At 46.4% G+C, this 26,474-nt stretch overlaps 1 protein-coding gene across 2 annotated transcripts in view; it reads right to left on the bottom strand.

The window, feature by feature from the left end:
* Positions 1 to 26,474, bottom strand: part of PSD3 (pleckstrin and Sec7 domain containing 3) — an 811,466-nt gene that overhangs the window by 473,671 nt on the left and 311,321 nt on the right. Inside the window, exon 1 of one of the 2 annotated variants that reach the window (XM_033915210.1) lies at positions 19,046 to 19,077. The exons of the other annotated variant lie outside the window; for it this stretch is intronic. Within the exon in view, the coding sequence (XP_033771101.1) occupies positions 19,046 to 19,050 (5 nt within the window). The 5' untranslated portion in view covers positions 19,051 to 19,077. Of the gene's footprint in view, positions 1 to 19,045; positions 19,078 to 26,474 lie in introns of those variants that run through there. 2 annotated transcript variants of the gene reach the window in all.

The raw sequence follows: 26,474 nt of genomic DNA on the forward strand, positions 1-26,474 counted from the left end.
ACAGCATCCTTGGAACTGAAACATTAGCAGTATGTATGTACAAAATCATTTCTTACTTTTTAGAAGCTGTGCCTTAACATTTACTTCAAGTATTTTTAGAATACTATACAATATGCATAGGGCACAATGTTCTTTTAAAAGCTATAATTTAAAGCATTTCAACTGATATGTGACCAAGGGGTGTAGCCTTAGTCATACCATAAGGGTATATTGTTCAGTGCAAAAGAAAGTTCTACATAAAGGTGTTATCTGAGGTTAACAGGAGGATAGGACCTGGGAGAAACTTGCTCAGTTTAAGAAACAAGAATAAAGACAGAAGTCAACCAGTCTCTGCATTTCAGGACAGGATTAGGTTTTTGGTGAGCACCACACAAACAAGAACATTAGGGAGCAAATTCTATAAACAGTGTCCCGGTTGTAGGCATCCTATCGCTTTCTAAGCAGCTAATCAGGACGCACTTAATAAAAAATTTAAAATTTAAAATAATTTTCTTAATAAAATTTTTTTTAAAAACCCAAGGCAGGCTGCCTACATTGTAGGCATCTGTCATGGGTACAGGGAGATGTGTAGGGGCACTTAAGCTCACCCAAGGCCCTAAATGTATACCTAGGGCCAGAATAGATGCCTAAAATGTAGTCCAGCAAAATGCTGGCCTAAATTTCAAATAGAAGCAGCCGCTGAGCTGATTGCGGCAAGGAAATCTCCCAGCCACAATCAACTGAGCACCTGCAGCAGGGAATTCCCCCACTGTGAAGTCGGCTGGCAGGAGGGATGCCCACTCTCTCCCGCTGCCACCCTCAACCCCTTGCGAATATCTGCAGCAGGAGGGATGCCCACTCTTTCTTGCCGCCACCCCTAAATCCATCAACAAATCTCCTGGAAGGAAGGATGCCCACTCCCTCCTGCTGCCACCCCCCCCCCAGAACTTCTCCCCCCACCTGGTAACATTCCTCCTCAGAATCCCCCCTACCTGTAGACCCCCAACACTCACCCTAACCAGTAGACCCCACCTAGCACCTCCAGACACACCTGTATCTTTTAAGATGAAAGTCCAGCCAGAGGGATGCATACATCCTCCTGCCGATAGGGCCACCACTCCAAAATGGGGACCTCCCCTTCCTGGTGCATTCTGGGATGTATCAGGGAGGGGCCAAAGGCTCCAACTAGTCCAGGTGCCTAAGGGCCTTAGGCACCTGGGCCAACCAGAATCTTAGGCCTCCTTCCCAGTGCATCCTGGTATGCAGTGGGAGTAGCCTAAGATTCCGATTGTCCAGATACCTAGGCCCCTCCTATGGGAGGGGGCCTTAGGCATATGGGCTAATCAGAGCCCAGAATGCACCAGGAAGTGGAATGCTCACCATTTTGGAATGGCGGGCCTACTGGCTGGAGGGTATATACATCCCTCTGGCTGGACTTTCATCTTAAAAGGTATGGGGAGGTGCCGGGGGGGTGGTGGCTCTGGAGGAGGATGTCACCGGGCTGGGGGGGAAGGTCTGGGGGGTTGGCGGCAGAAGAGAGTGAGTATCCCTCCTGCCAGGGGATTTGTCAGGGGGAGGGGGCATCGGCGGTTCTGGCAGGAGGGAGTGGGCATCTCTCCTGCTGAGGGATTTGTAGGGGGGTTCAGGGGTGATGGCAGGAAGGAGTGGGCATCCTTCCTGCCGACTAACTGCAGGGGGGTGGGGATTCCCTGCCATGACTGCTCAGCTGATTGTTGCAGGGAGATTTCCTTGCCGTGACCAGTTGATGGAAAGGAATCAAGCACGATTCTCTAACCAGCACCGGTTAGAGAATCGGGATGGATAGGTGTGGTTAGGTGTCTGTCCATTAGGGCAGATGTAATTCTGTATAGGATGCCAGTCTGCGATTCTCAGCCGCTTCTTAGGTGGTTGCTGAGACCAGCGTCCTATACAGAATTTCCCTCCTAAGTCCTCACCATAAAGACTTTATAGCCCCTTTCCCACTGGCATTATAATATTGCTCTCCTCATTCCTCAAGCCCTCCATCTTGACAGTAGGCGACAGTTGATGAGCAGTACTTCTTGCTTGCTGCCATTGTTTCCTCTGCTACTTCTTCACACAATTGGAAGGTTTTGTGAGACAATGGGTCCCAAATCGTCCACACTTAGCCTCCTCCAAATTGAATAAAATTGTGTGTGGACATTCACTAGGGTCTCAAACTAAATCATGCAAAATTTTTCGACTGGATCTCTATTGGTTCGAGACTTACAGGCAACTAAATGGAAGTCATCTTCAAAGTGCCATGCTTCACATAACCCAAAATAGCCACTCTGTCCAGACAATGCAGACCAACAAAACATTAGTACAAGGGGGTGCTGAAAAGTTCTCAAAGGAGCCATGAAACTTACAAGTTATTCCACATAGTCACTCCTAACTTCAACAAATTTGGCACATCATGTCTGAAATTTCTGTAGCCCTTCCAAAAAAATACTCCGATGTTTGGTCACTGAAATACTGCTCCGTTTCTGCAATCATTTCCGCATTACTCAAAAAATGTTACCCTTTCAAACTCTTTTTGAGGTCTGGAAACAGAAAATAGTCATCTGGAGCAATATTTGGGGAGTAGGGTGAATGATCTATGCACTGAAACCCCAACTGCATCAAAACATCCATCATTTTGCCAGCCTTGTGAGCAAATGCATTGTCATGCAAAATGATAACTGTTTTCTACAGTTTCCCTCTCCTTTTTTCTTCCACTGCCTCCTTTACATCGGCTCAGCAAGTTACAGTAGTATTCTGCATTAATTATTTGGCCCCCTGGAAGATAGTCAGTCATTACAACACTTTCCTGATCCCAAAACACTGTGGCCATGAACTTTCCTGTTGACTTTTGGGTCTTGAATTTCCTTGGCCTTGGAGAACCTGAGTGTTGCTATTGCATGGACTGTTGTTTTGTCTTAGGATCACAGTAGTGAAACCATGTTTCATCAACAGTAACTTCTTTGAGGGAGTAAAAAGGCAGATAGACAAGGGTGACCCAGTCGACGATGTATATCTGGATTTTCAGTAGGCATTTGACAAGGTTCCGCATGAACAACTACTTTGGAAAATTGCGAGCCATGGAATCGAGGGTGAAATACCCACATGGATTAAAAACTGGCTGGAGCATAGGAAACAGAGAGTGGGGGTAAATGGACAATACTCGGCCTGGAAGAGCATCACCAGTGGGGTGCCGTAGGGCTCGGTGCTTGGACCCGTGCTCTTCAACATCTTTATCTAATATAATAAAATGATAGGCCGCGCATGCGCACTAAAAAAAACGTGTTCCCTGATCCCGTCGCAGAAACACAACTGCGCATGCGCGCCCCTGGCTCTCACTGTGCACTATGCTCAAGCTGCCGCCACGGCTCCTCTCTCGAACCGCAGCGGGATCAAGAGAGGAGCTGCGACAGGGGCTTTCAGGACAGAATATGATTACCATGTTTCTTTAGGCAGCCCCGGTTGTTTACTTGGATTCAATGTCAGCATTAGGGTTCGCCGGCCGCCAGCCGTGAGAGCCAGGTGAGGAAGGCCGCCGCAGCCTCGCGGCTAGGTAGGGGGACAACAATCGCGCTTATGCTCAAGCCGCCGCCATGACTCCTCTCTCGAACCGCACCAGGATCGAGAGAGGAGCTGCGGCGGGGGCTTGAGCATAAGCGCCATTGTTGTCCCCCTACCTAGCCGCGAGGCTGCGGCGGCCTTCCTCACCCTGCTCACATTGAATCCAAGTAAACAACTGGGGCTGCCTAAAGAAACAAAGTTTCACGGTGCTTGGCCCGCCAAACAATTCCTGCCGTTGCCGAAATTTGCCCCACCGTTCCTTCCCTTCCTCCATCAGGTACAGTTCAGCTCCGCCTATGTTAAAAGGAGCTGCTTTGAAATTGGAGCCCTGCCGCCACGTAACACGTTCCCTCTGCCGCGGTCCCATATGTCAGAGAAGGGGCGGGACCAAGGCACAGGGGAAAGTGCTACGCCAGTGGCAGGCCTCAGATTTCAACGCGGCTCCTTTTAACATTGGTGGAGCTGCACTGCACCTGAAGGAGGGAGGGAAGGAAAGGTGGTTGTGCACTGTTGAGCCCCTCTTTGCCCTCAGACCCTCTCCTAACTGCTCCCTCCTGTCTCAGACCACTGGGGGGAGGTGCCTGGCTTCAGCTGCAGGGATGGAGGGAGGGAAGAAGAAAGAAGGGGCCCTGGCAAGCGAGTTATCAAAAGCCAACCATAGCCTGGGACCCCTACATGGTATGACTAATGACCAGACAACAAAAGGTAAGAAAAATAATTTTATTTTCTGTTTTGTGATTACAATATGTCAGATTTGAAATGTGTCTTGAGGGAGGCAGCCGCCGCGGCTTTGGACAGAGGGGTACCATTTTCGTGGGAGCTGGCCTTCGGAGAGGCTTGGGACGCGGGGACGGATGCGGGAGGGGCTGACACTGCGAAGGGCTTTGATGGGGGAGCCAGTCAGACCGCGAGTGTGGGGCCGTTGTAAGCGTGGATTGGTCAAGGAGCCACCGTTGCCGAGGCTTTGAAATTGCTCTCCCACCGTCACTCCCTCCCGCCCCGGCTCTGCCTCTGCCCCTGCCCAGGTTCAAAAGCAGGAGAGGCGGTCATCTAGCACCCGTTAATCTAACGGGCTTAAACACTAATGTTTAAATGTTTTTATTAAGTTTCAGTGCACAGGCAAACAACTGCAGCAAAACAAAGCAATACACTTACAAATTTTGCACAGGTAATATCATAACTCCCCCCCCCCAACTCCCCCCATTCCCCCAAACAGAAACAAAAAAGATCCCGAGGACAGGAAACAAAAGACTACTCATATTATAAGTTCAATAGTCAACTTCTTGCAATAGGTGTAAGACTGCCAAAAGCGCTCCCAAATCAAACAGAATCTGCAGCCAGGGCCAGTGTCCAGGACTGAAAAGTGCCGGCGCTCCATAGAAGCATGTAGGATCATCACTGATCTCCAATGACTGAAAGTTGGGGGTTCACTGGCCAGCCACCGAAACAGAATTGCCTTCTTGCTAAGTAATAGCACTCAAGCCACAAAAGATGAAAATCCTTTGGGTTTGGGAGAAGTAATAGTGCAAAATCCAAATAGTGCTCTGGGAGTCGGAGTCCACCGGTTACTCCAGAGAAAGTAGTGTAGTGACTCAGTCGCTGCCAGAATTGTAGAATACGCGGGCATGACTAAAACATATGTCCCAACGAGGCATGTGCCTGAGTATATTTCGGGCAGTGATGTACCTGGGTGATGCCCATCCGACATGCTCGCGTAGGGGAAATATATAGGTGAAGGATAAACTTAAGCTGCAATTCCCAGTGTAGAATGTTGGAGGATAGTTTCCTCAAAGTTTTCACTACTTGCAGTATCTGGCAGGCTTGAGTGCTATTGAGCTCACAGTGAAGGTCATCTGCCCAAGTCGCTGCCAAGATGGTAAAATTGGGACCTGGTTGACAATCTCTAATGCCCACTTGATGAAAACGGAGAGGAATCTGTTGTTGTGCAGACAGATTAAACATCTCCAAAAGTGCCTCCTGACAAGTGTCCATCAAATGACAGGCTGATAGGGAACAAACATAATGCCTAGCTTGTAAATATGTAAAAACTTCTATGCCTGAAAGTTCAAAGGTACGTTGCAAGGAAGCAAACAAAGCCAGTTGACCCTCTTCAGTGTACATTTGAAAAATGAACCATAAACCAGACGTGGCCCACCTCTGAAAAGCAATAGATTGCATACCCGGTAAAAAATCCCCATTACCCTGAAATGGGAGAAAAGGAGAAACCTTAGGTGACATTTTCGAGCAACTACACACCCAACGCCATGTCCGTCTCGCAGGGGCAAATATAGGATAATATGCCACTACGGAGCAAAGAGCCAGAGCTGAAGTATGTAGAAAATAACTAACATGATATGAGGATAACAAGGACAAATCCAGTTCAGTAACAGAAAAATAAGAAGTACCCTGAAACCAGTCATTTATATGCCGCATTTGGCAGGCCATTGAGTACCAATGAGCTCTTCAACATCTTTATAAATGATCTGGACATAGGTACGACGAGTGAGGTGATTAAATTTGCGGACGATACAAAGTTATTCAGAGTAGTGAAGACACAGAAGGATTGCAAAGACCTGCAACATGACAAACATGCTTGAGAAATGGGCTGCGACATAGCAAACGAGGTTTAACTTGGATAAGTGTAAAGTGATGCATGTCTGTAACAAGAATCTTATACACGAATACAGGATGCAGTACTCAGAGAGACCCCCCAGGAAAGAGACTTGGGAGTACTGGTCGACAAGTTGATGAAGCCGTCCACTCAATGTGCTGTAGCGGCGAAAAGGGCAAACAGAATGCTAGGAATGATAAAGAAGGGAATCACGAACAGATCGAAGAAGATTATCATGCTGCTGTACCAGGCTATGGTGCACCCTCACCTGGAGTACTGCATCCAGCACTGGTCACCGTACATGAAAAAGGACATGGTACTACTCGAAAGGGTCTAGAGAAGAGCGACTAAGATGGTTAAGGGGCTGGAGGAGTTGCCGTACAGTGAAAGACTAGAGAAACTGGGCCTCTTCTCCCTCGAACAGAGGAGATTGAGAGGGGATATGATCGAAACATTCAAGGTACTGAAGGGGACAGACTTAGTAGATAAGGACAGGTTATTTACCCTCTCCAAGGTAGGGAGAACGAGAGGGCACTCTCTAAAATTGAAAGGGGATAGATTCCGTACAAACATAAGGAAGTTCTTTTTCAACCAGAGAGTGGTAGAAAACTGGAAAGCTCTTCCGGAGTCTGTCATAGGGGAAAACACCCTCCAGGGATTCAAGACAAAGTTAGACAAGTTCCTTCTGAACCGAAACATACGCAGGTAGGACTAGTCTCAATTAGGGCACTGTTTTTGACAATAGGGCCGCTGTGTGAGTGGACTGCTGGGCACGATGGACCACTGGTCTGATCCAGCAGCGACAATTGTTATGTTCTTTTTTATTTTTTTTTATATCATTTTTCAATAACATATCAAGTATCCACTTGTACAGAAAGGTAAATTTAGGCAGAAAAATTAAATATAATACAAAATACAGTGGTACCTTGGTTTACGAGCATAATTCGTTCCAAAAGCATGCTCTTAAACCAAAACACTCGTATATCAAAGTAACTTTTCCCATAAGAGTTAGTGTAAACTTGAACAATTTTTTCCACATCCCCAAAAATTTAATTACCATTAGGGACGCCTCCACCACTGCCTCTGCCACAGACCCATCCACGCAGCTCCTCCAATTCTCCTCCTCTGCTGCTGTTCGCTGTCTCTCACTGCGAGTGGTGCTCGCTAAGCAAACGCCGCCGCCGCCACAGAGCCCGACTGGACACTGTTGGCTCTGCCGCTCCCGGACGCTGCACCCCTCCCCCCCCCCCCATGCCACTACCCCCTCTGCTGGGACTCTCAAGTGCTGGCTCACTCCTGCCGGACGCACCCTGACTCCTATGCTCCACCCGAGGCCACCGGCGCTGCTATCACTTCTTCCCCCCCTCCCCGACTGGCCCTGTCCTTACCCCTGCACCGCCGGTGATAAAAGTGCCTGCCACCGGTCTGCTGCTGAGCCTTGAGCATCTGCGCATGCTCAAGGCCTTTTGGATCTCATCCTCACCGAGATCCAGCATCTACCTTCTCTGTGCTTCCATTCAGTGTCTGCCCCCCCTCTTCCATCCAGCATGTGCCTCTCTTTTCTCCCTATTTCCATTAAGCATTTGCTCCCTCTCTTCCCCACATCCATCATCTACCCCTCTCTTTCTTCCCCCACTTACATCTGCCCCTCTCTCTCCTCCCCATGTCCATCTAGCATGTACCCCTCTGTCCTCTACAATTCCATCCAATGTGCCCTCTAACCCTCCCCACTTCCTTCCAGCATGTACCCTTCTTCCCCCCACTTTCTTCAAACATGTGATCCCTCTTCTTCAACCTTTGAACCCTAACATCAGTTAATTTACCACTATACACCATTCCAGCACTGCTTCGTTCCTGCTTCCTGCAGATCCAACTGCATCTCTTCATCATCCTTTCCCCCACCAGTATGCAAACAAACGTGGCAGGTCACCGGCACAAGCAGCACTAAATACAGACTGCTTCCAGGTCAGCCCCCCAGGGCCTTTCCTGTACAACATCCCACCCGTGATGCACTTCCTGTGAGTTGGGCCAGCCTGGAAACAGCCTGTATTTGGTGCTGCTTGTATCGGAGACCTTCCATGCACATTTGCATACTGGTGGCAAAACCGGAAATTACAACAAAAGCAAGGACTCCGGTAGCAGAGGGAAAGCCCAAACGGACCTCTGCATGCAGATCGGCGGCAGAAAGGCTCTCTACTCCATGGCAGGAAGTATTTCTCCTCTCCACCCTGGCCAGGCAAAAGCGGCAGTAGCGAATGCAATTCACTGTCCTGCCACTACTCCATGCATCTTCTCTCCATTCGGCCGCCCAAGCAGAAACAGGAAGTTTTCACCGAGGGCAGGCCGCAGTGGAGAGAAGACGCAAGGAAAGGTGGCAGGAGTGGATCGCTAAATAACTACTGCCACCAGTAACATGTTGTAACGTCAAAATAAAGGTAGATGGGGGGAGAGGGGAGATGGACTTGAGGGAGTTGGTGGACTGGAGGAGAGATGGGGAGAAGATGGGTGGGAGAGATGAACTTGGTGGAGGGGATAAGATGGATGGTGGACGGGGGAGATGGACTTGAGGGAGATCATGGAGGGGAGAAGGGGGAGGGATAGAAGAAATAATAGATCTAAAAACAGGAGAGGGAGAGAGAAGGTGGACTGGGATTTAGGGAGGGAGAGAAGTGGGACACAAGGGATGGTGTGGGGGGGATAGATATACTGGATAGAAGGGTCGTTAGAAAGAGAAAGGGAGAGCTGGTGGGGAAGGAGGGAGAGATGCTGGATGAAAGGGTAGTTGAGAAAATGAGAGATGGTAGATCTGGGGATGGTGGGATCCATCGCTGCAGCTATGGGAATAGAGACAGAAAAAAGGAAAGATACCAGACCTACAGGGGAGGGAAGGGAAATGGAAGGGGAGGATAGAAATGGAAGATGGATGGTTATCACGGAGAAAGAAGAAAAAGACAAATGGGCAAGAGACCCTGGCAAGCAAGTTATCAGAAGACATTTGTTGCAGAGCCTGGGACCAACATGATTTAAAAAATGACCATTGTTTTTTTGCCCCAGCAGTAGGTAAAAAGGCAGGTGTGGCAATCCTGATTAACAAGACTGTCTCTGCTAACTTTGATAACTTTAGAGCTGATCCATTGGGTAGATGGCTCTATGTTAGTATGACTTCAGGAAAAGATACCCTGACTCTTTTTAATATTTACACACCGAATACTAATCAGGCAGATTTCTTTAAAAAAAACCTCCAACAAACAATTCTGTCACTGGCTACGACTAATTTAATTATAGCCGGAGATTTCAATGCTGTCATGGATCCAATTATAGATAAACAACTGAGTAGACAATTAAAATCATTAGGTCTGGACAATTTGGTACATACATGTGGATTAAAGGATATATGGCGGATTTTTCATTTCAATGCTCGCAAATTTTCATTTTGCTCTCAAGTTCATAAATCATTTTGACAAATTGATTATTTTTTTGTTTCGGACCATTTAGTTAATCTGGTAACCAAATCCAGCACAGATCCGATTCTTTTGTCGGATCATGCTGGAATTTGGATAGAATATCGATTTATCGAAGCAGATTCTAATAGACCTGTTTGGAGATTTAATACGTTGCTTGAAGATTCAAACTTTCTTGAAGAAATTCAATTGAAAATGAATGAATATTTTCAATTCAACACCTCAGAGGAAATCTCTTTGGAAACTATTTGGGATGCTTTCAAAGCTACAGTGAAAGGGCAGATAAAGCAATGTTACTTACCGTAACAGTTGTTATCCAGGGACAGCAAGCAGCTATTCTCACTAGTGGGTGACGTCATCCAACGGAGCCCCGATGCGGACATCTCACAAGCATACTTGCTTGTAGAAACTTTTAGAAGTTTTGAGTTGCCCACACCGCGCATGCGCGAGTGCCTTCCCGCCCGATGCACCAGGCGCGTCTCCTCAGTTCTGATAGCTAGCAGAGAAGCCAACCCAGGGGAGGTGGGTGGGATGTGACAATAGCTGCCTGCTGTCCCTGGATAACAACTGTTACGGTAAGTAACATTGCTTCTATGTTTCTATGTTTCTATGCTTTATCCCAGGACAAGCAGGCAGGTATTCTCACTAGTGGGTGACCTCCAAGCTAACCACAATGGGATGGAGGGAGAGTTGGCAACTTAGGAGAATAAATTCTGTAACACTGTTTGGCCAAACTGTCCATCCCGTCTGGAGAAAGTATCCAGACAATAGTGTGAGGTAAAGGTATGAACCGAGGACCAAGTGGCAGCTTTACAAATCTCCTCAATCGGAGTTGATCTGAGGAACGCTACAGAGGCTGCCATTGCTCTGACCTTATGGGCTGTGACTTTACTGTGAAGGGGTAATCCAGCCTGGGCATAGCAGAAAGAGATACAAGCCACCATCCAGTTGGAGATGGTGCGCTTAGAGATAGGGCATCCCAACTTGTTCGGATCAAAGGAGATGAAAAGTTGAGGAGCAGTTCTGTGAGGCTTGGTGCGTTCCAGGTAGAAAGCCAAAGCACGTTTACAGTCCAGAGTGTGAAGAGCTGATTCTCCAGGATGAGAATTAGGCTTTGGAAAAAACACAGGAAGAACAATGGATTGATTCAGATGAAATTCCGAGACCACCTTGGGGAGGAATTTGGGATGAGTGCGAAGGACCACCTTGTCATGATGAAACACTGTAAAGGGCGGATCCGCAACCAAAGCTTGAAGCTCACTCACTCGACGAGCTGAAGTGAGGCCAATGAGAAGCACCACATTCCAAGTGAGAAATTTCAGAGGAGCCTTGTTAAGAGGTTCAAATGGAGGCTTCATAAGTTGAGAAAGAACAACATTGAGGTCCCAAACCACCGGAGGCGGTTTGAGGGGAGGATTGACATGGAAAAGTTCTTTCATAAATCTGGAAACCACAGGATGTGCAGAAAGAGATTTCCCTTGAAGAGGCTGGTGAAAAGCAGCAATTGCAGTTAATATGGACTCTGATCGATGTAGACTTGAGACCAGAACGAGACAGGTGCAAAAGGTAGTCCAAAACAGAGGACAAGGAGGCATGTTGAGGTTCCTTGTGATGAGAAAAACACCAAGTAGAGAATCTAGTCCATTTCTGGGAATAGCATAGACTAGTAGCAGGCTTCCTTGAAGCTTCCAAAACATCCCGCACAGCTGGTGAAAACTGAAGGGAAGTTACGCTGAGAGGAACCAAGCTGTCAGGTGTAACGACTGCAAGTTGGGATGAAGCAGAGATCCCTGATGCTGCGTAAGCAGAGATGGAAACACTGGTAGTAGGAAGGGCTCCCTGTTGCTGAGTTGCAGAAGAAGGGAGTACCAAGGCTGCCTGGGCCACCGAGGAGCAATCAGAATCATGGTGGCCCGGTCGGACTTGAGCTTGACCAGAGTCTTTTGAATGAGAGGAAACAGAGGAAACACATACAGAAAGAGATTCCCCCAGTCCAGAAGAAAAGCATCTGCCTCGAGACGATGAGGAGTGTAGATCCTGGAGCAGAACTGAGGCAGTTTGAAGTTGTGGGGGGCTGCAAAGAGGTCTATTTGATGCGTTCCCCACAGGGAGAAGATTTGATGAAGGGGCGTGGAATAGAGAGTCCACTCGTGAGGCTGTAGAAGACGACTCAAGTTGTCCGCCAAGGCATTGTCCGCCCCCTGAATGTAGACAGCTTTGAGGAAGGCGATGTGGCGATTCGCCCAATCCCAAACTTTCAGAGCTTCCTGACAGAGGGAGGCCGATCCCGTGCCTCCCTGCTTGTTGACATAATACATGGCGACCTGATTGTCCGTACGAATGAGGACCACCATGTCGTAAAGTAGATGCTGAAAAGCAGTGAGAGCGTTGAAAATCGCCCTGAGTTCCAGGAGATTGATATGGCACAGACGATCCACACTCGTCCAAAAGCCCTAGGTGCGGAGCCCGTACAGATGAGCCCCCCAAGCACAGGTCGAGAAGTCGGTCGTGAGGACCTTCTGATGGGTAGGCATGTGAAACAGCAAACCTCTGGAAAGATTGGAAGAGAGCATCCACCAGCGAAGCGACTGCAGCAGAGCAGGAGTGACCTGAATGTGACGAGTCAGAGGGTCGGAGATCTGCGACCATTGAGAAGCTAGGGTCCACTGAGGAATTAGCAGGTGAAGTCTGGCAAAAGGAGTCATGTGAACCAGGAGCACCATCATGTGTCTCGCCGAGATGGACGGGCGAGAAGAGACTGAGTGACAAAAATGAAGAAGAGCCGCCAGGCGCTGAGGAGGAAGGAGCGCTCTGAGTTGAATAGTATCCAGAACAGCTCCGATGAAGGGGAGAGTCTGTGAAGGTTGATCTCGAATCCCAGACTCTGTAGAAACCAGATTGTCCTCTGAGTGGCCCGGACGGCCCCCTGAGACGTGGAATCCTTGATGAGCCAGTCATTGAGGTAGGGAAACACCTGCAGACCATGGTTCCAGAGTGCTGCGGTCACCACAATCAGGCACTTGGTGAAGACTGTGGGAGACCGAAGCTAGGCCGAAAGGAAGCACTCTGTACTGAAGATGAAGATGTCCCACCGGAAATCTGAGGTATTGACGGAAGGCCGGATGGATGGGAATATGAGTGTAGGCCTCCTTGAGATCCAGGGAGCATAACCAGTCATTCTGCTCGAGGTGGGGATAGAGAGAAGCCAGGGTCAACATGCAAAACTTCTCCCTGACCAGGAATTTGTTGAGAACCCTGAAGTCCAAAATAGGACGCAGGTCGCCCGTCTTCTTCGGAACAAGGAAGTACCGGGAGTAAAAACCCCTGTTCCTTTGGTCCACAGGGACTGGCTCAACGGCACGAAGCCAGAGCAAAGCCTGAGCTTCCTGAAGAAGAAGGGCGGTCTGGGTTAAGTTGGAAGGATACTCTCTTGGAGGATGTTCCGGAGGAACATGATGGAACTGAAGAGTATCCCTCTCTTACGATGGAAAGGACCCAGAGATCGGTGGTAATAGTCGTCCATCGATGGTAAAAATGATGGAGACGACCTCCAATGGGCAAAAGTGGGGAGGGCAGAACGATGGAAGTTATGCTCCTTACGAGACAGTCAAAAAGGCTGGGTAGCCTTGGGAACAGCAGAAGGTTGAGGCTTTTGTTGGGGCTTCTGCTGATGCTGCCTCTTCACTAGCGGCCGAATGGCGGGGGCCTGCTTCGGCGGGTAGCGCCGCTGATAAATCATAGGACGAGCCGGACGAGAGATGGCAGGCTTGGGCTACTGGCGGAGGATAGACTGAAAAGACTTTTCATGTTTGGATAACTTCTCCGTAGCCGCCTCGATGGACTCGTCGAACAGGTCCGCCCCCGCAAAGGGAACATTCGCCAGTCTGTCCTGGAGATTCGGGTCCATATCGATGGTGTGAAGCCACGCCAAACACCTCATGGCCACCGAACAGGCCGCCGCTCTGGCCGAGAGCTCGAAAGCGTCGTAAGACAATTGCATCATCTGCAGGCAGAGCTGGGACAATGATGCCAGTACCTCAGAGTACTCAAAGCGAGCCTGAGAATCTAGATAGGGTAAAAACTTTTGCAGGATGGAGAGGAAAAACTCGAAGTAGGTGGCAAAATGAAAGCTGTAATTGAGGACTCGAGAAGCCATCATCGAGTTCTGATAGATGCGCCTGCCAAATCTGTCCATGGTTTTGCCCTCCCGGCCAGGAGGGGTGGAAGCATAGACCTTGAGGAGTAGTGGCTCGTGGCCAGCAGGGGGTGATGGTTATGGGACGGTAATGGGAATGGATGTCAGGACAGGATAAGTACAGTATTTTTTGTGGAGTTTTTCTACAAAAGCGCCTGTTTTTCGTATGATTCTGGGTAATTCTAGTTAGATACAAACATCTGTGTCAGTTAAGGACCACGCCCAAATAGAAGCCTACGGAAAAATGAGTGAATAAAAATCTGAATAATATGTAGCTAAGGCCAGAAAAAAAACACACCACAGATTAATATAAGGGAAAGCATAATAATATCTGTTTATGTACTTTGCTGTTGAGTCAGATCAGAAAGGAAACCAAAGGAATTTATTTTGAGTTCTCTGTCTGTGCTTTATTTTCTGTCTTTTGGAATCCATCTTGGGTTCTTGGAATCCATTTTGTGTGTCCAGGTCTTTGTTCTCAGCATCGTGGTCTTAATTAATACCACATGTGCTGTAGACTGGCTAGGAAGATAACGTGTCCTAAACTAAGATATAAAATGCATTAAGTATGAATGACCGAGTTATGAATGAATGGGGCCCCTGGAGTGATTTGTGTGACTGGAGTGATTTATGTATGACTGTGTATTTAAACAAAAGGATGAATTTTGAAAAAACATATTTATATATCTTTGCAACCTAAAGAAATCCTAAAACAGCATCTGGAAGTAATTAAGTCAGAGACTCTTGCTCTTTGTGTGTGAGACTGTCAGCTCAGGCAGCCCGAGAGTTTTTTCCTTTAAGGCTAAGAACTTGTCAGCATGGAAAGGCTGAGAATTTCTCAGCACCATGTTAATAATTGTAGATTCTCTTGAATGTGTTATAATGTTATAATGTTAATTCAAAACTCAAATGTACTGTTCTAAAACTCTGTCTAACTTTTAAACGTGGAGGAATATTTCCTTTGTCTAAACTTTTAGGACCACCTCTTTGGTGAAATGTTATTGGTTGTCAAACTTGATGATGTCACTGAGCCAAAAGTTATATAATAGAATGAAATGAGATATGAAAACGAGATCATTATGAGAAGGCCAGCATTTGGCAACTCTAACGATCTCCCATTAGCGCAACTGTTAAGCAATTATGCTGACGCTTTTGATCTCATAATGGAAAAATAGAAACAATAATTCAATAAATGTTAATTAATTTTTAAACCTTGCGCTGGTGTCAGTTTGCATGTGTTATTATTTTCAAACCTGAAGCTTTCACAAAGGCGTCGATGTCCCTTGCTCAACCTGGGAGGGGTGAGACCGCTTCAGAGAGGATTCCAATCAAGAGAGACTGGTGGGAGAGCTGTGCCCCATCGAAGCCCTTATGGTGCACCGTGCGGTAGCGAGCATCCAACTTCCCCAGAACCGCCGGGATGGAGTAAGGGGTCTCGAAGCACCTCATGAAAGTCTGGTCCAGAAGCTTGTGCAGAGGCAGGCGCAGAGACTTGGCAGGAAGTTGAGGAAGATGCATCGTCTCCAGATACTCCTTCGAGAACTTGGAATCCGAATCCAAGGGTGATATCTAGATCCACCGCCATCTGCCTCAGGAAGGACGAGAAGGACAACTGGTCCGCCAGAGCCAGGCCACGAGGCGGGCTCAAAGACGATGAGGCGGCCTGGTCCGCCGATGTCGAGGACCGGCACGGAGAGAACTAACCCCCGCAGTCTTCAAGTTCCGGCATGGGAGGAGGGGGCGAGTATTCCGGAGAAAACTCCCGGAAAGTTGCTTCCGACGAGGCAAGGCGTGTCTCGATGAATGCCTCGATGAAAGCCTCGAGGAGTGCCTCGATCGACGACCGGAGCTGTGTCTAGAAGCAGGCCTCGAGCGACGAGGTGAGCGATGCCCAGACGAGGCAGCTACCGAGTAGATGGGACTGGAGGCTGTGGAACGAAGCATCAACGGCTGAGACGAGGTTCCCCGAGGCGCTCCCCAAGGTTCGAGGCCCGGCATCATCGAGGAAGGGTCCGGACCAGGCAAGCCATGGAATGAGGGTATCGGCTCCAAAGGCGGCATGGGCAAAGACTCTGCTCCCTGCGAGACATGCCCCGAAGCCAGACCAGACACTCGCCGAGACTCTGCTCCCAGCAATGAGAGTGTGCGCCGAGGAGGCACCGGAGGCGGCTTGACCTCGCGGGAGGCTTCCGCGTGCCCAGGCTGGATCTGGGAGAGAAGCGTCGGCCCAATTTTGGTAAAGAGATCTGCTCCATCAAGGCATGAAACGACGCCGGCAAAGAGGGATCCACATCAGAAATGGGACCTCCTGCACGGACGTCGGTCAGTCGGCCGCCAGGGAGCTTGGATTTGGAGGCCTTGGGCACCTTAAGCACCACTGGAGGGATAGGAGGCTGCGCTATCTGACCTGAAGAGACATCGGAAGGCACCGCAGCCTGCATCGAGATTGAAGCCGGCACGAACGAGGCAGGCTTGAGCAGACTCGAGGCCGAAGGTTTAGAATCAGAAGTTGAAGGCGTGGCGCCCTGGGAAGAGGGCCGCACCGGGGACGCCTCCATGCCAAACAGTGACTCCCACAAAATACAGCGATGCTTAAACGCACGTGCTGTGAGCATGGAGCAAGGTCGGCACGATTTCGGAAGATGTTGAGGCCCGAGACACTGAAGACAGCGTTGATGCGGGTCCGTCAACGAAATCGCGCGCTGGCACTTGACACTTTTTAAAACCGGTAACAGACCGGGACATAGGCCGAAAATGCTCCGCCGCAAAGTCGAAGCCGCGGAGCCGCTGCCACGCGACCTGCCCGTTCGAACGAAATTTTTTTTTTTGGGAAAAACAACAAAACGCAACATGAGCCAACAGGAATGAGCAAAAGAACCCAAATCCGCGGGCACAGAAGGCACAAAAAAGGAACTTCGCACAGAGAGTTCAAAGGCAAACTTCTCAGCTCCGCGGAAGAGACAGAACTGAGGAGACGTGCCCGGTGCATCGGGTGGGAAGGCACTTGCGCATGCGCGGTGTGGGCAACTCGAAACTTCTAAAAGTTTCTACAAGCAAGTATGCTTGTGAGATGTCCGCATCGGGGCTCCGTTGGATGACGTCACCCACTAGTGAGAATACCTGCCTGCTTGTCCTGGGATAATTTTGTATTCGGCGTATATTAGGAAATCACTAAAATTAGAATTTTCCAATTTGGAACAAATTATTTTAACTTTAGAGTCACAATTGGCCTCGAAATGGGAACAAAATACTTTTCAAGCCTTTTTGAATGCTAAATATAAATATAATGAGATTTCCTCACATTTGGCTAGGAAAGATGTTTTCTCAGCATGCTCTGTATTATGGAAACTCGAATAAAGTGGGAAAATTATTGGCTAATTATCTTAAAACAATAAAAAGAAAAGTAAAGATTGTGGCTATTAAAGATGAAAAAGGTAAAATTCATACCCATTTTGGAGACGTTTTAAGACAATTTTTGGATTATTATAAAGCCATATATTCTTCTGAGCTTTATTCAAATAAAGAAAATGAAGGAAGAGAATTTTTAAACTTATTTAATGGGCCAAAAATTCCTGAGTATGTGAAAGAAAAACTTGAGGGGCCTATATCATGTACAGAACTTCAGTCAGCATTGAAATCTCTCACAGCTGAATCCGCTCCGGGTAGTGATGGTTTCACAGTGGAGTTTATAAAATCTTTTCAAAATTTACTATTACCTCATCTTTTAAATTTATATCAATCACAAATGACTAAGGGCTCTTTTTACAAAGGTGTGTTAGGGCCTTAACGCGCAGAATAGCGTGTGCTAAATTGCCATGCGCACTAGCATTGAGCTGGCATTATTCTAGAAGCGTATAGCGCGGTTTAGCGTACAGTAATTTTGTAAGTGCGCTAAAAACGCTAGCGCACCTTAGTAAAATGAACCCTAAGGGTTGTATTTCAGGTACTATGGCGGAATCATTAATCATTGTTTTGCCAAAGCCAAACCGAGATCCCATGTTGGTTTCAAACAACAGGCCTATTTCTTTAATTAATGTGGATGGGAAAATCCTGGCTAAATTATTAGCTCTAAGATTAGCCAAGGCTCTCCCATATATGAATGGTATGCACCAAACGGGTTTCATTGCTCAAAGACATTCTTCAAATAATACCAGATTGGCATTTCATATGCTAAATTTAGCAAAAACAATGGATGATCTGGCCTTCTCTGTTTCTTTGGATGCAGAGAAGGCCTTTGATCGTGTAGAATGGACTTTCATGTATCAAGCAATGGATTGGTTTGGAATAGGACCTGGATTTATTCAAATGATTCAAACTTTGTATAGTTTCTCTTCTGCCAGATTATATATTTATAATACATTTTCAGAGCATTTTTGTCTGAAGAGGGGAGTTAGACAAGCATGTCCCTTATCTCCTTTGTTTTTTGATATTGTTTTGGAACCCTTGTTGTTGGTCATTCAGCAGGCAAAGGAGATACAGAGAATTCCATATGCAGGTTGAGAATATAAGGTTTCAGCCTATACAGATGATATTTTGCTTCATTTGAAGAATCCTAAATCTACCATCCCACATTTACTGGAATTGATTGATTGATTTGGCAAATTTTCTGGTTACAAAATAAATTGGAGCTAATCAGAGGTTCTTCCATAAAAGGCTTATTTGATCCATTCCTATTCCTTTGGAAGACACAATGACAGTAAATGAAAAATCCTTATTATCGAAAGTCAAAGAAATTTGTGAGCATTGAAACCCATTACATCTTTCTTGGTGTGAGAGAGTCCAAACCATTAAAATGATGATTTTGCATGTAGTTTGCTACCAAAAGAGTATGTTGCCAGTTTATTTTCAAAGGTCCTTTTATAAAAAATTGAATGGGATTCTTACAAAATTTATTTGGATGGGTAAAACTGCTAGAATAGCCTTAGTATCTCTGCAAAAATCACAATCGGCCGGGGTGGAGGGGGAGGGTAAATTTTCCAAATTTTTATAATAATAACAGTTTATATACTGCAGGACCGTGAAGTTCTATGTGGTTTACAATGATTAAAAGGTGCTACAAATTGACAAAGTTAAGAGGAAGAGATTAACAGCTCTAGAGATCAGTTACTGTGGAATAAGATTGTACAGGTCAGTTACCTAAATACTTCAGGAACAGATATGTTTCTAGGTGTTTCCTAAATTCCCCATAAGTAGTAGGCATAAGCAATTGTTCCAGATCTTTACCCCATAATGCTGCCTGATGTGAGAAATGATGTTGATGATGTCTTTTAAATTTGCATCCTCTAACCGGTGGAGAAACAAAATTCAAGTGAGAGCTTCTCTTATGTCTGTTGGTTGAGAAAAAGAAAAGGTCAGTTATATATTTAGGGGCTAAACTGAATAGTACCTTAAAGCAAAAACATCCAAACTTAAACTTCATAAGTGCCTCCATTGGCAGCCAATGCAAAAGTCAGTAGGAAGGTGTTACATGATCGAACTTCTTCAACTCAAAAATCAACCTGACCCCGCATTTTACACCAGTTATAATCGCTGCATATTCTTTTGGGAAATTGCCAAATAGGAGATATTACAGTAATCAAGTTGACTCAGTATAAGGGATTGTACCAGAATTCTAAATGATGAAACATCAAAATATTGCAGCAGGGTATGTATTAGATCCTTCCTGAACTCATGGAGAATCTACCAGACTGGCTGATATTAGAGAGTCATCTCATGTCCCCATTACGTTTGAGCCATATTTTGAGTATCAAGTTGCCTAGAATATATAAGGACAATAGTATTCTTTTTTCCACCTAGAATACATTAAAATTGATTAATAATTTAACACTTACTCCAATACAACAATCCACGTGTCAATCTCTATGGTTAAACTCCAAGATACAAATCGGCGAGTCTAAAATCCTCTGGAAGCATTGGCTGCAGGCAGGCATACGTACTTTAGAAGATGTGATCTCAAATGGGAAAATGCTAAATTTATTACAACTGCAACAATCATTCGGCATTTCAAAGTCTCAAGTTTATAAATGGTTGCAGTTGAAGCAGGCCATTCAGAAGGGGTTCCCTGATTGGCGCAACTTAAAAAATCAGTATAGCTTGCTGGGCCTATGTTTCCAGACAGATTTGCAAGGGCATCAGGCTGCCAAGTAGTACAAACTAACATCTGAATATTTGAATAAAAAACCTCAAACAAGCCTAAAAGACATTTTGAGCATTGAGATAAAGCAGCAGATTTCTGCTACTCAATGGCCACAGATTTGGACTTGGAGGATAAGATGTACAGCGTCAGCATATATGAGACCAACTTGGTTCTTTTTGTTACATAGAATTTTTTGGACCCCAGTTCGTTTGCAAAAGTTAGATAGTTCAAAGTCTAAAAGAGAAAAAGGAAGCCGATATGGTTCTCCAACCTAGTGGCTGAGAAAATAAAGGCGAAAGAATTGGCGTTCGTGAAATATAAAAAAAACCAAGAAGAGGAGAGCAGAAAGGACTACAGGGTGAAACTGAAAGAAGCCAAGAGAGAGATACGTCTGGCGAAAGCACAGGCGGAAGAACAAATGGCTAAAAATGTAAAAAAGGGAGACAAAATTTTTTTCAGATATATTAGTGAAAGGAGGAAGATGAAAAATGGAATTGCTAGGCTAAAAGATGCTGGGAACCAATATGTGGAAAGTGATGAGGAGAAAGCGAATGTGCTAAACAAATACTTCTGTTCTGTGTTCACAGAAGAAAATCCTGGAGAAGGACCGAGATTATCTAGCAAAGTTACATGAGAAAATGGAATAGATTCTGCGCCATTCACGGAGGAGGGTGTTTATGAGCAACTTGAAAAACTGAAGGTGGATAAAGCGATGGGACCAGACGGGATCCATCCCAGGATACTAAGGGAGCTCAGAGAGGTTCTGGCGAGTCCTATTAAAGACTTATTCAACAAATCTCTGGAGACGGGAGTGATTCCTGGGGATTGGAGGAGAGCGGATGTGGTCCCTATTCATAAAAGTGGTCACAGGGATGAAGCAGGAAACTACAGGCCTCACTTCAGTTGTTGGAAAAATAATGGAAGTGTCTACTGTTAAGATAAGTGACGGTTTTCCTATAACTACAGCGCTAATAGAAGTATGAAAACTATTAGGCTCTAGGAGATATTAAAAGTCAATGGATATATCTTTTTTAAAAAAATAACAAACAAATAATAATAAATAAATAAATGAGCCAAAAGGCCAAAAAATAAAGGTGTTTAATAAAATTTGGACTGACGCAGAATGTAGTAACCGGCAGTGTGGTGCCTAGTTACAAACAGAAGGTCCATACAAATGAAGCCTCCCTGTTTGTTGACATAATACATGGCGACTTGGTTGTCCGTGTGAATGAGGACTACTATGTCGTGAAGGAGATGTTGAAAAGCATGGAGAGCTTTGAAGATCGCTCTGAGTTCTAAGTGATTGATATGACACTGACGATCCGTACTGGTCCAGAAGCCTTGAGTACGGCGACCATCAAGATGAGCGCCCCAAGCGTAGGTCGAAGAGTCTGTCGTGAGGACCTTCTGATGAGGGGGCGTTTGAAAAAGCAAGCCTCTGGAAAGATTGGAAGAGAGATCCACCAACGGAGAGACTTCTTCAAAGAAGGAGTTACTATGATGTGAAAGAGGATCGCAAACCTACGTCCATTGAGATGCCAGGGTCCACTGAGGAATTCTGAGGTGAAGTCTGGCAAAAGGAGTCACGTGTACTGTGGAGGCCATGTGACCCAGAAGTACCATCATGTGTCTCGCTGAGAAGGAAGAGTGGGAAGACACTGTGTGACAGAGTTGAAGAAGAGCTTCCAGACGTTGTTGTGGAAGGAATGCTCTGAGTTGGACAGTGTCCAGAACAGCTCCAATGAATTGTAGATTCTGTGAGGGCTGAAGTTGAGATTTGGAAAAGTTGATTTCGAATCCCAAACTTTGTAGAAACCAGGTAGTCCATTGGGTCGCTACAATAACCCCTTGAGCAGTAGAATCTTTGATGAGCCAATCGTCGAGGTAGGGAAATACCTGAAAACCATGATTCCGTAGAGCTGCTGCTACCACTACCAGGCACTTGGTGAACACTCTGGGAGACAAGGCCAGGCCGAAGGGTAGAACTCTGTATTGGTAAAGCAGATTCCCCACCCGAAATCTGAGGTATTGACGGGAGGCCGGATGAATGGGAATATGAGTGTAGGCCTCCTTGAGATCCAGAGACCATAACCAGTCGTTCTGCTCGAGAAGGTGATAAAGAGATGCCAGGGACAACATTCAAAATTTTTTTTTTACTAGAAATTTGTTGAGAGCCCTGAGATCCTGAAAAGGTTGCAGATCGCCCGTCTTCTTAGGAACAAGGAAGTAACGGGAGTAAAACCCCCTGTTCTACTGTTCCAAGGGAACTGGTTCGATAGCATGGAGATGAAGCAGAGCTAGAGCTTCCTGAAGAAGAAGGGCGGTCTGGGATGGATTGGAAGGATACTCTCTTGGACGAAGCTCTGGTGGAACCTGAGTGAAATGAAGAGAGTATCCTTCCCTGATGATTGTAAGCACCCAGAGGTCGGATGTAATTATGGCCCATCGGTTGTAAAAATGATAGATACGACCTCCTATAGGGGGAAAAGGGGACAGAGACAGAACAGTGGAGGTTATGCTGTGTTGTAAACAGTCAAAAAGGCTGAGAAGCTTTAGGTATAGCAGAAGGTTGGGATTTCTGTTGCTTCTGAGGTTGCTGTTTTTTCAAAGGAGGGCGAGTATAAGGAGCCAGCTTTGGAGCAAAACGCCTTTGATAGATAACAGCATGGCGTGCAGGCTTGGCAGGAGCTGGCTTTGGTTTGAGTCTGACGATTGAAGCAAATGATTTCTCATGGTCAGATAATTTCTTGGTGGCTGCCTCGATGGATTCATCAAAGAGGTCATTGCCTTGACAAGGAATGTTAGCCAGGCAGTCTTGAAGGTTAGGGTCCATGCCAATGGTACGAAGCATAGCCACAGAGCAAGCAGCTGCTCAGGCAGATAACTCAAAGGCATCGTAAGATGATTGCAGGAGATGGAGACGTAACTGAGAGAAAGAAGGAATGACTTCTTGAAACTCAAAATGCATGTAGTTATCCATATAAGCCAAAAACTTTGGTAGAAGAGAAAGAAGAAATTCAAAATAAGTGATAAAATAAAAATTATAATTGAGGACTTTAGAGGACATCATAGCATTCTGGTAGATGCGACGTCCAAATTTGTCCATAGCTTTACCCTTCCTTCCAGGAGGGATTGTGGCATAGACCTTGGAAGGATGGGATCTCTTCAAGGAAGTTCAACTAGCAGGGATTGATGAGATAATTGTGAGTTGTCAAATCCCTTGCGATGAACCGTCTTATATCTCGAATCCAATTTTCCTGGAACTGCTGGTATGGAAAAGGGAGTCTCCATGCATCAAGCAAAAGTCTGGTTCAAAAGCTTATGAAGCGGAAGCTTGATACACTCTGCCGGAGGCTGAGGAAGACGCATGACTTCGAGATATTCCTTAGAATATTTAGAGCCAGTATCCAATTGTACATCCAAGTCTACAGCCATCTGTTGCAGGAAAGACGAGAAAGATAGCTGATCTGGCAATGCCTTGTCTCGAGAAGGACTCGAGGACGTCGAGGCAGCATGTGTCGAAGAAGCAGCTTCGGCATGGAAAAAAACCTCATAGGAACCCGGTGACTTGGACGAGGCAATCGAGACCGGAATATCCTCGAGGTCCGGCATCGGAGACCTCGAATGAGGAGTTGGTGGTCTGGTCGAGGTTGGAGTAGAGCGAGGCTTCGAGGAAGATGGTTTAACCTGCGAAGAACGATGCCTGGAACAATGCCTCGATGAAGGCCTCGAACGGTGGTGAGAACTGTGTCTAGAACCAGATCTCGAGGATCGAGATTTCGCCTCGGAGACGGAAGCAGCCGATGCCAATGTATGAATAGGGCTAGAGGCTGTAGATCGAAGCTCCAGAGGTTTGGAGGAGGAACCTCGATGCATTCGCAAAGACTCTGCTCCTTGCTGAGAGTTTGAGGATTCCCATCAATGCACTCGCAAAGAATCTACCCCTTGCTTTTCGTGCTTAGATGGCAGACCAGACACTTGCAGAGACTCTGCTCCCTGCAAAGAGTGTGACTCCGACTGGAACATAGGAAGCGGCTCGACCTCGCGGGAGTCTGCTGAATGAATGGCAGGATAATAGGAAGCAGTTTAGGACCCATAATAGTAAGGTACTGAAGAAACTGCTTCTCTACCCTGTTTCCCCGATGGTAAGACACTGTCTTATTTTTTTTGGAAGGCCAAAATATGCTCTAGGGCTTATTTTCGGGGGGATGCCTTATTTACCCATGAAGAAGACTACAGTACACAGTTATTGTTGAAAAAAAACAGAATTTTATTACGTTCGCGATAGGTACGTTCGTAATGCGTTCGTTGGAGGAAGAAAACGGTCGGCTGAAGAATCGGTCGGCCGAAAAATCGTACCGTGTATGGCCAGCTTTATCCATCATACCATATATTGTACCATTTAATGTCCCCAATGTTCTCCATCAGGGAAACACAGTAAAGAGATTATTCTGTAGTGCAGCATCAGAGGGGACTTGACAATGTGAAACCATTGTTTATATACCGTATGCATTTTAAACAGGCTTTATATACAGTAAGTGGTATTGCTCACAGCAAAAGAAACCTGTCTGCGTGTCTCACTTTTGGATGTTCTGGCCGTGAACAAACTCCTGCAGTCTCCGTTAGGGAGGGATGAGGGAAGCTGCCTGTGTTTCCTTGCGCGGAGTCACGTGCGCGCGCTGCAGTCCTGTCACTTCCTCCTCTTCACTTCATGACGAGGCGCGGCACGCAGCCATGGAGGCAAATACGGTAGACGGAGGGACCACACGGAGTCACCCACCGTACCACCCGATTCGGGTAAGCGCAGGTATCGGTGGGTGGCTTATTTGCGGGGGGGGGGTGCCTTATTTTACATTTTTTTCTAAAAAGGGGGGGCTGTCTTATTTGATGGCCCTGCCTTATCATCGGGGAAACAGGGTAATGTGGTCTGGAAAGAAGCCAACAAGGATGGATCCACGTCTGAAACCGGACCATCTGCCTTGGCTGGAGGTTCCTTCAAGGCAGTGTGAGTGTGTTTCGACTTAGTAATCTTAGACACTTTAATCACCACCGGTGGAACCGACTACTGAGCTATCTGACCTGAGGAAACAGGGGAAGATACAGCAGATGACGTTGAAGCAAGAGCCGCTGCAAACGATGAAGGTTTGATGAGGCTCGAGGTGGAAGCAGGAGGCGCAGAAGGAGCCTCGACAGAAGTCGAGGCCGGAAACGCCTTCGAAGTCGAGGGATCAGTTGAAAACTCCATCACGAAGAGCTTGTCCACCAGAATGCAACGACGCTTAAAAGCACGAGGCTGAAGTGTTTGGCAAGGCAGGCATGACCTGGGATGATGTTTCGGCCCAAGGCACTTGAGACAGCGCCTATGAGGGTCCGTGATAGAGATCGCATGCTGACACTTGCTACACTTAAAGCCTGTAGCAGGACGGGACATAGGCCAAAAAATAGCCGCTGCAAAGTCGAAGCTCGTGGGCTGCGGCCGAGCAGCCTGTCCCGGAGAACGGACGGAAGACAAAAAAAAAAATTATTATTTTTTTTTTTAACTAAACAAAAGAAAACAGCGATTCGTGAAGAAAAATCACCAACCATGGTTATAGAGAAGACAAAAGTGAACAAAATTGAACGCAGAGAGTCAAAGACGGACTTCTCGGCTCCGCGGAAAACTAAGAACTGAGGAGACGTGCCCTGTGCTGGGCGGGAAGGCACTCGCGCATGCGCGGTGTGGGCGACTCGAAACTTCTAGTTTCTTCAAGCAAGTCTGCTTGTGAGGCGTCCGCATCGGGGCTCCGTCAGATGACGTCACCCATATGTGAGAATAGCCTGCCTGCTTGTCCTGGGATAAAGTCTTTTTTGTTTGTTTATTTTGTTTACACCACAGCACAAGTGTGGGCAGGAGAGGGCAAAGGGGGTGAAGAGGCTATACAATAAACACACCAGTATGTTTGGAAAAAAACACCCAATTGGGCAGGAAAATCGAATAAAAAAAATCGATTCAATAGGCTGAATCGAATCAAAATATTTTTTCCTGAATCAGGCAGCACTATCAGATACTACAACCCCCAGATTTCACTCTTGTTCTATGCACAAACCTTCACTCTTATAGTATATGTTTGTGCTGCCCAGATATACAAAGCCACACTTTTAGCATTAAATCTTAGCAGTCGACTATTCTTGAAACCTCAGAGTGAACGCCACGTACCATTAGCTTTTCTTCAATCCGACTCAGTGGCTATTAAAAGATACCTCAACCTTTTAAAAGTGTTAAAATGCCATCTGTTCAGGGCAGCATATGCAATAGTTCTTTGATAAGCTGGCTTCTTTAGACCTCTATCAGAGTTGTTTCTTTGGCTGTATTTTTGAGTTTTAGTTGGATAATGTTTGGTTTATATTCTTGTTTTAAATATGGTTGTTTGTTTTTTTTAAATTACAATCCCATATTGGATAAAGGCAGGATAAAAATAATAAATGTATAAACAGTTGTTTTTGTTTATATGTGCCAAAGAAGTTTAAGTTTATGCA

Source organism: Geotrypetes seraphini, chromosome 1 (assembly GCF_902459505.1).
Source record: "Geotrypetes seraphini chromosome 1, aGeoSer1.1, whole genome shotgun sequence".
NCBI classification, from domain to species: domain Eukaryota; kingdom Metazoa; phylum Chordata; class Amphibia; order Gymnophiona; family Dermophiidae; genus Geotrypetes; species Geotrypetes seraphini.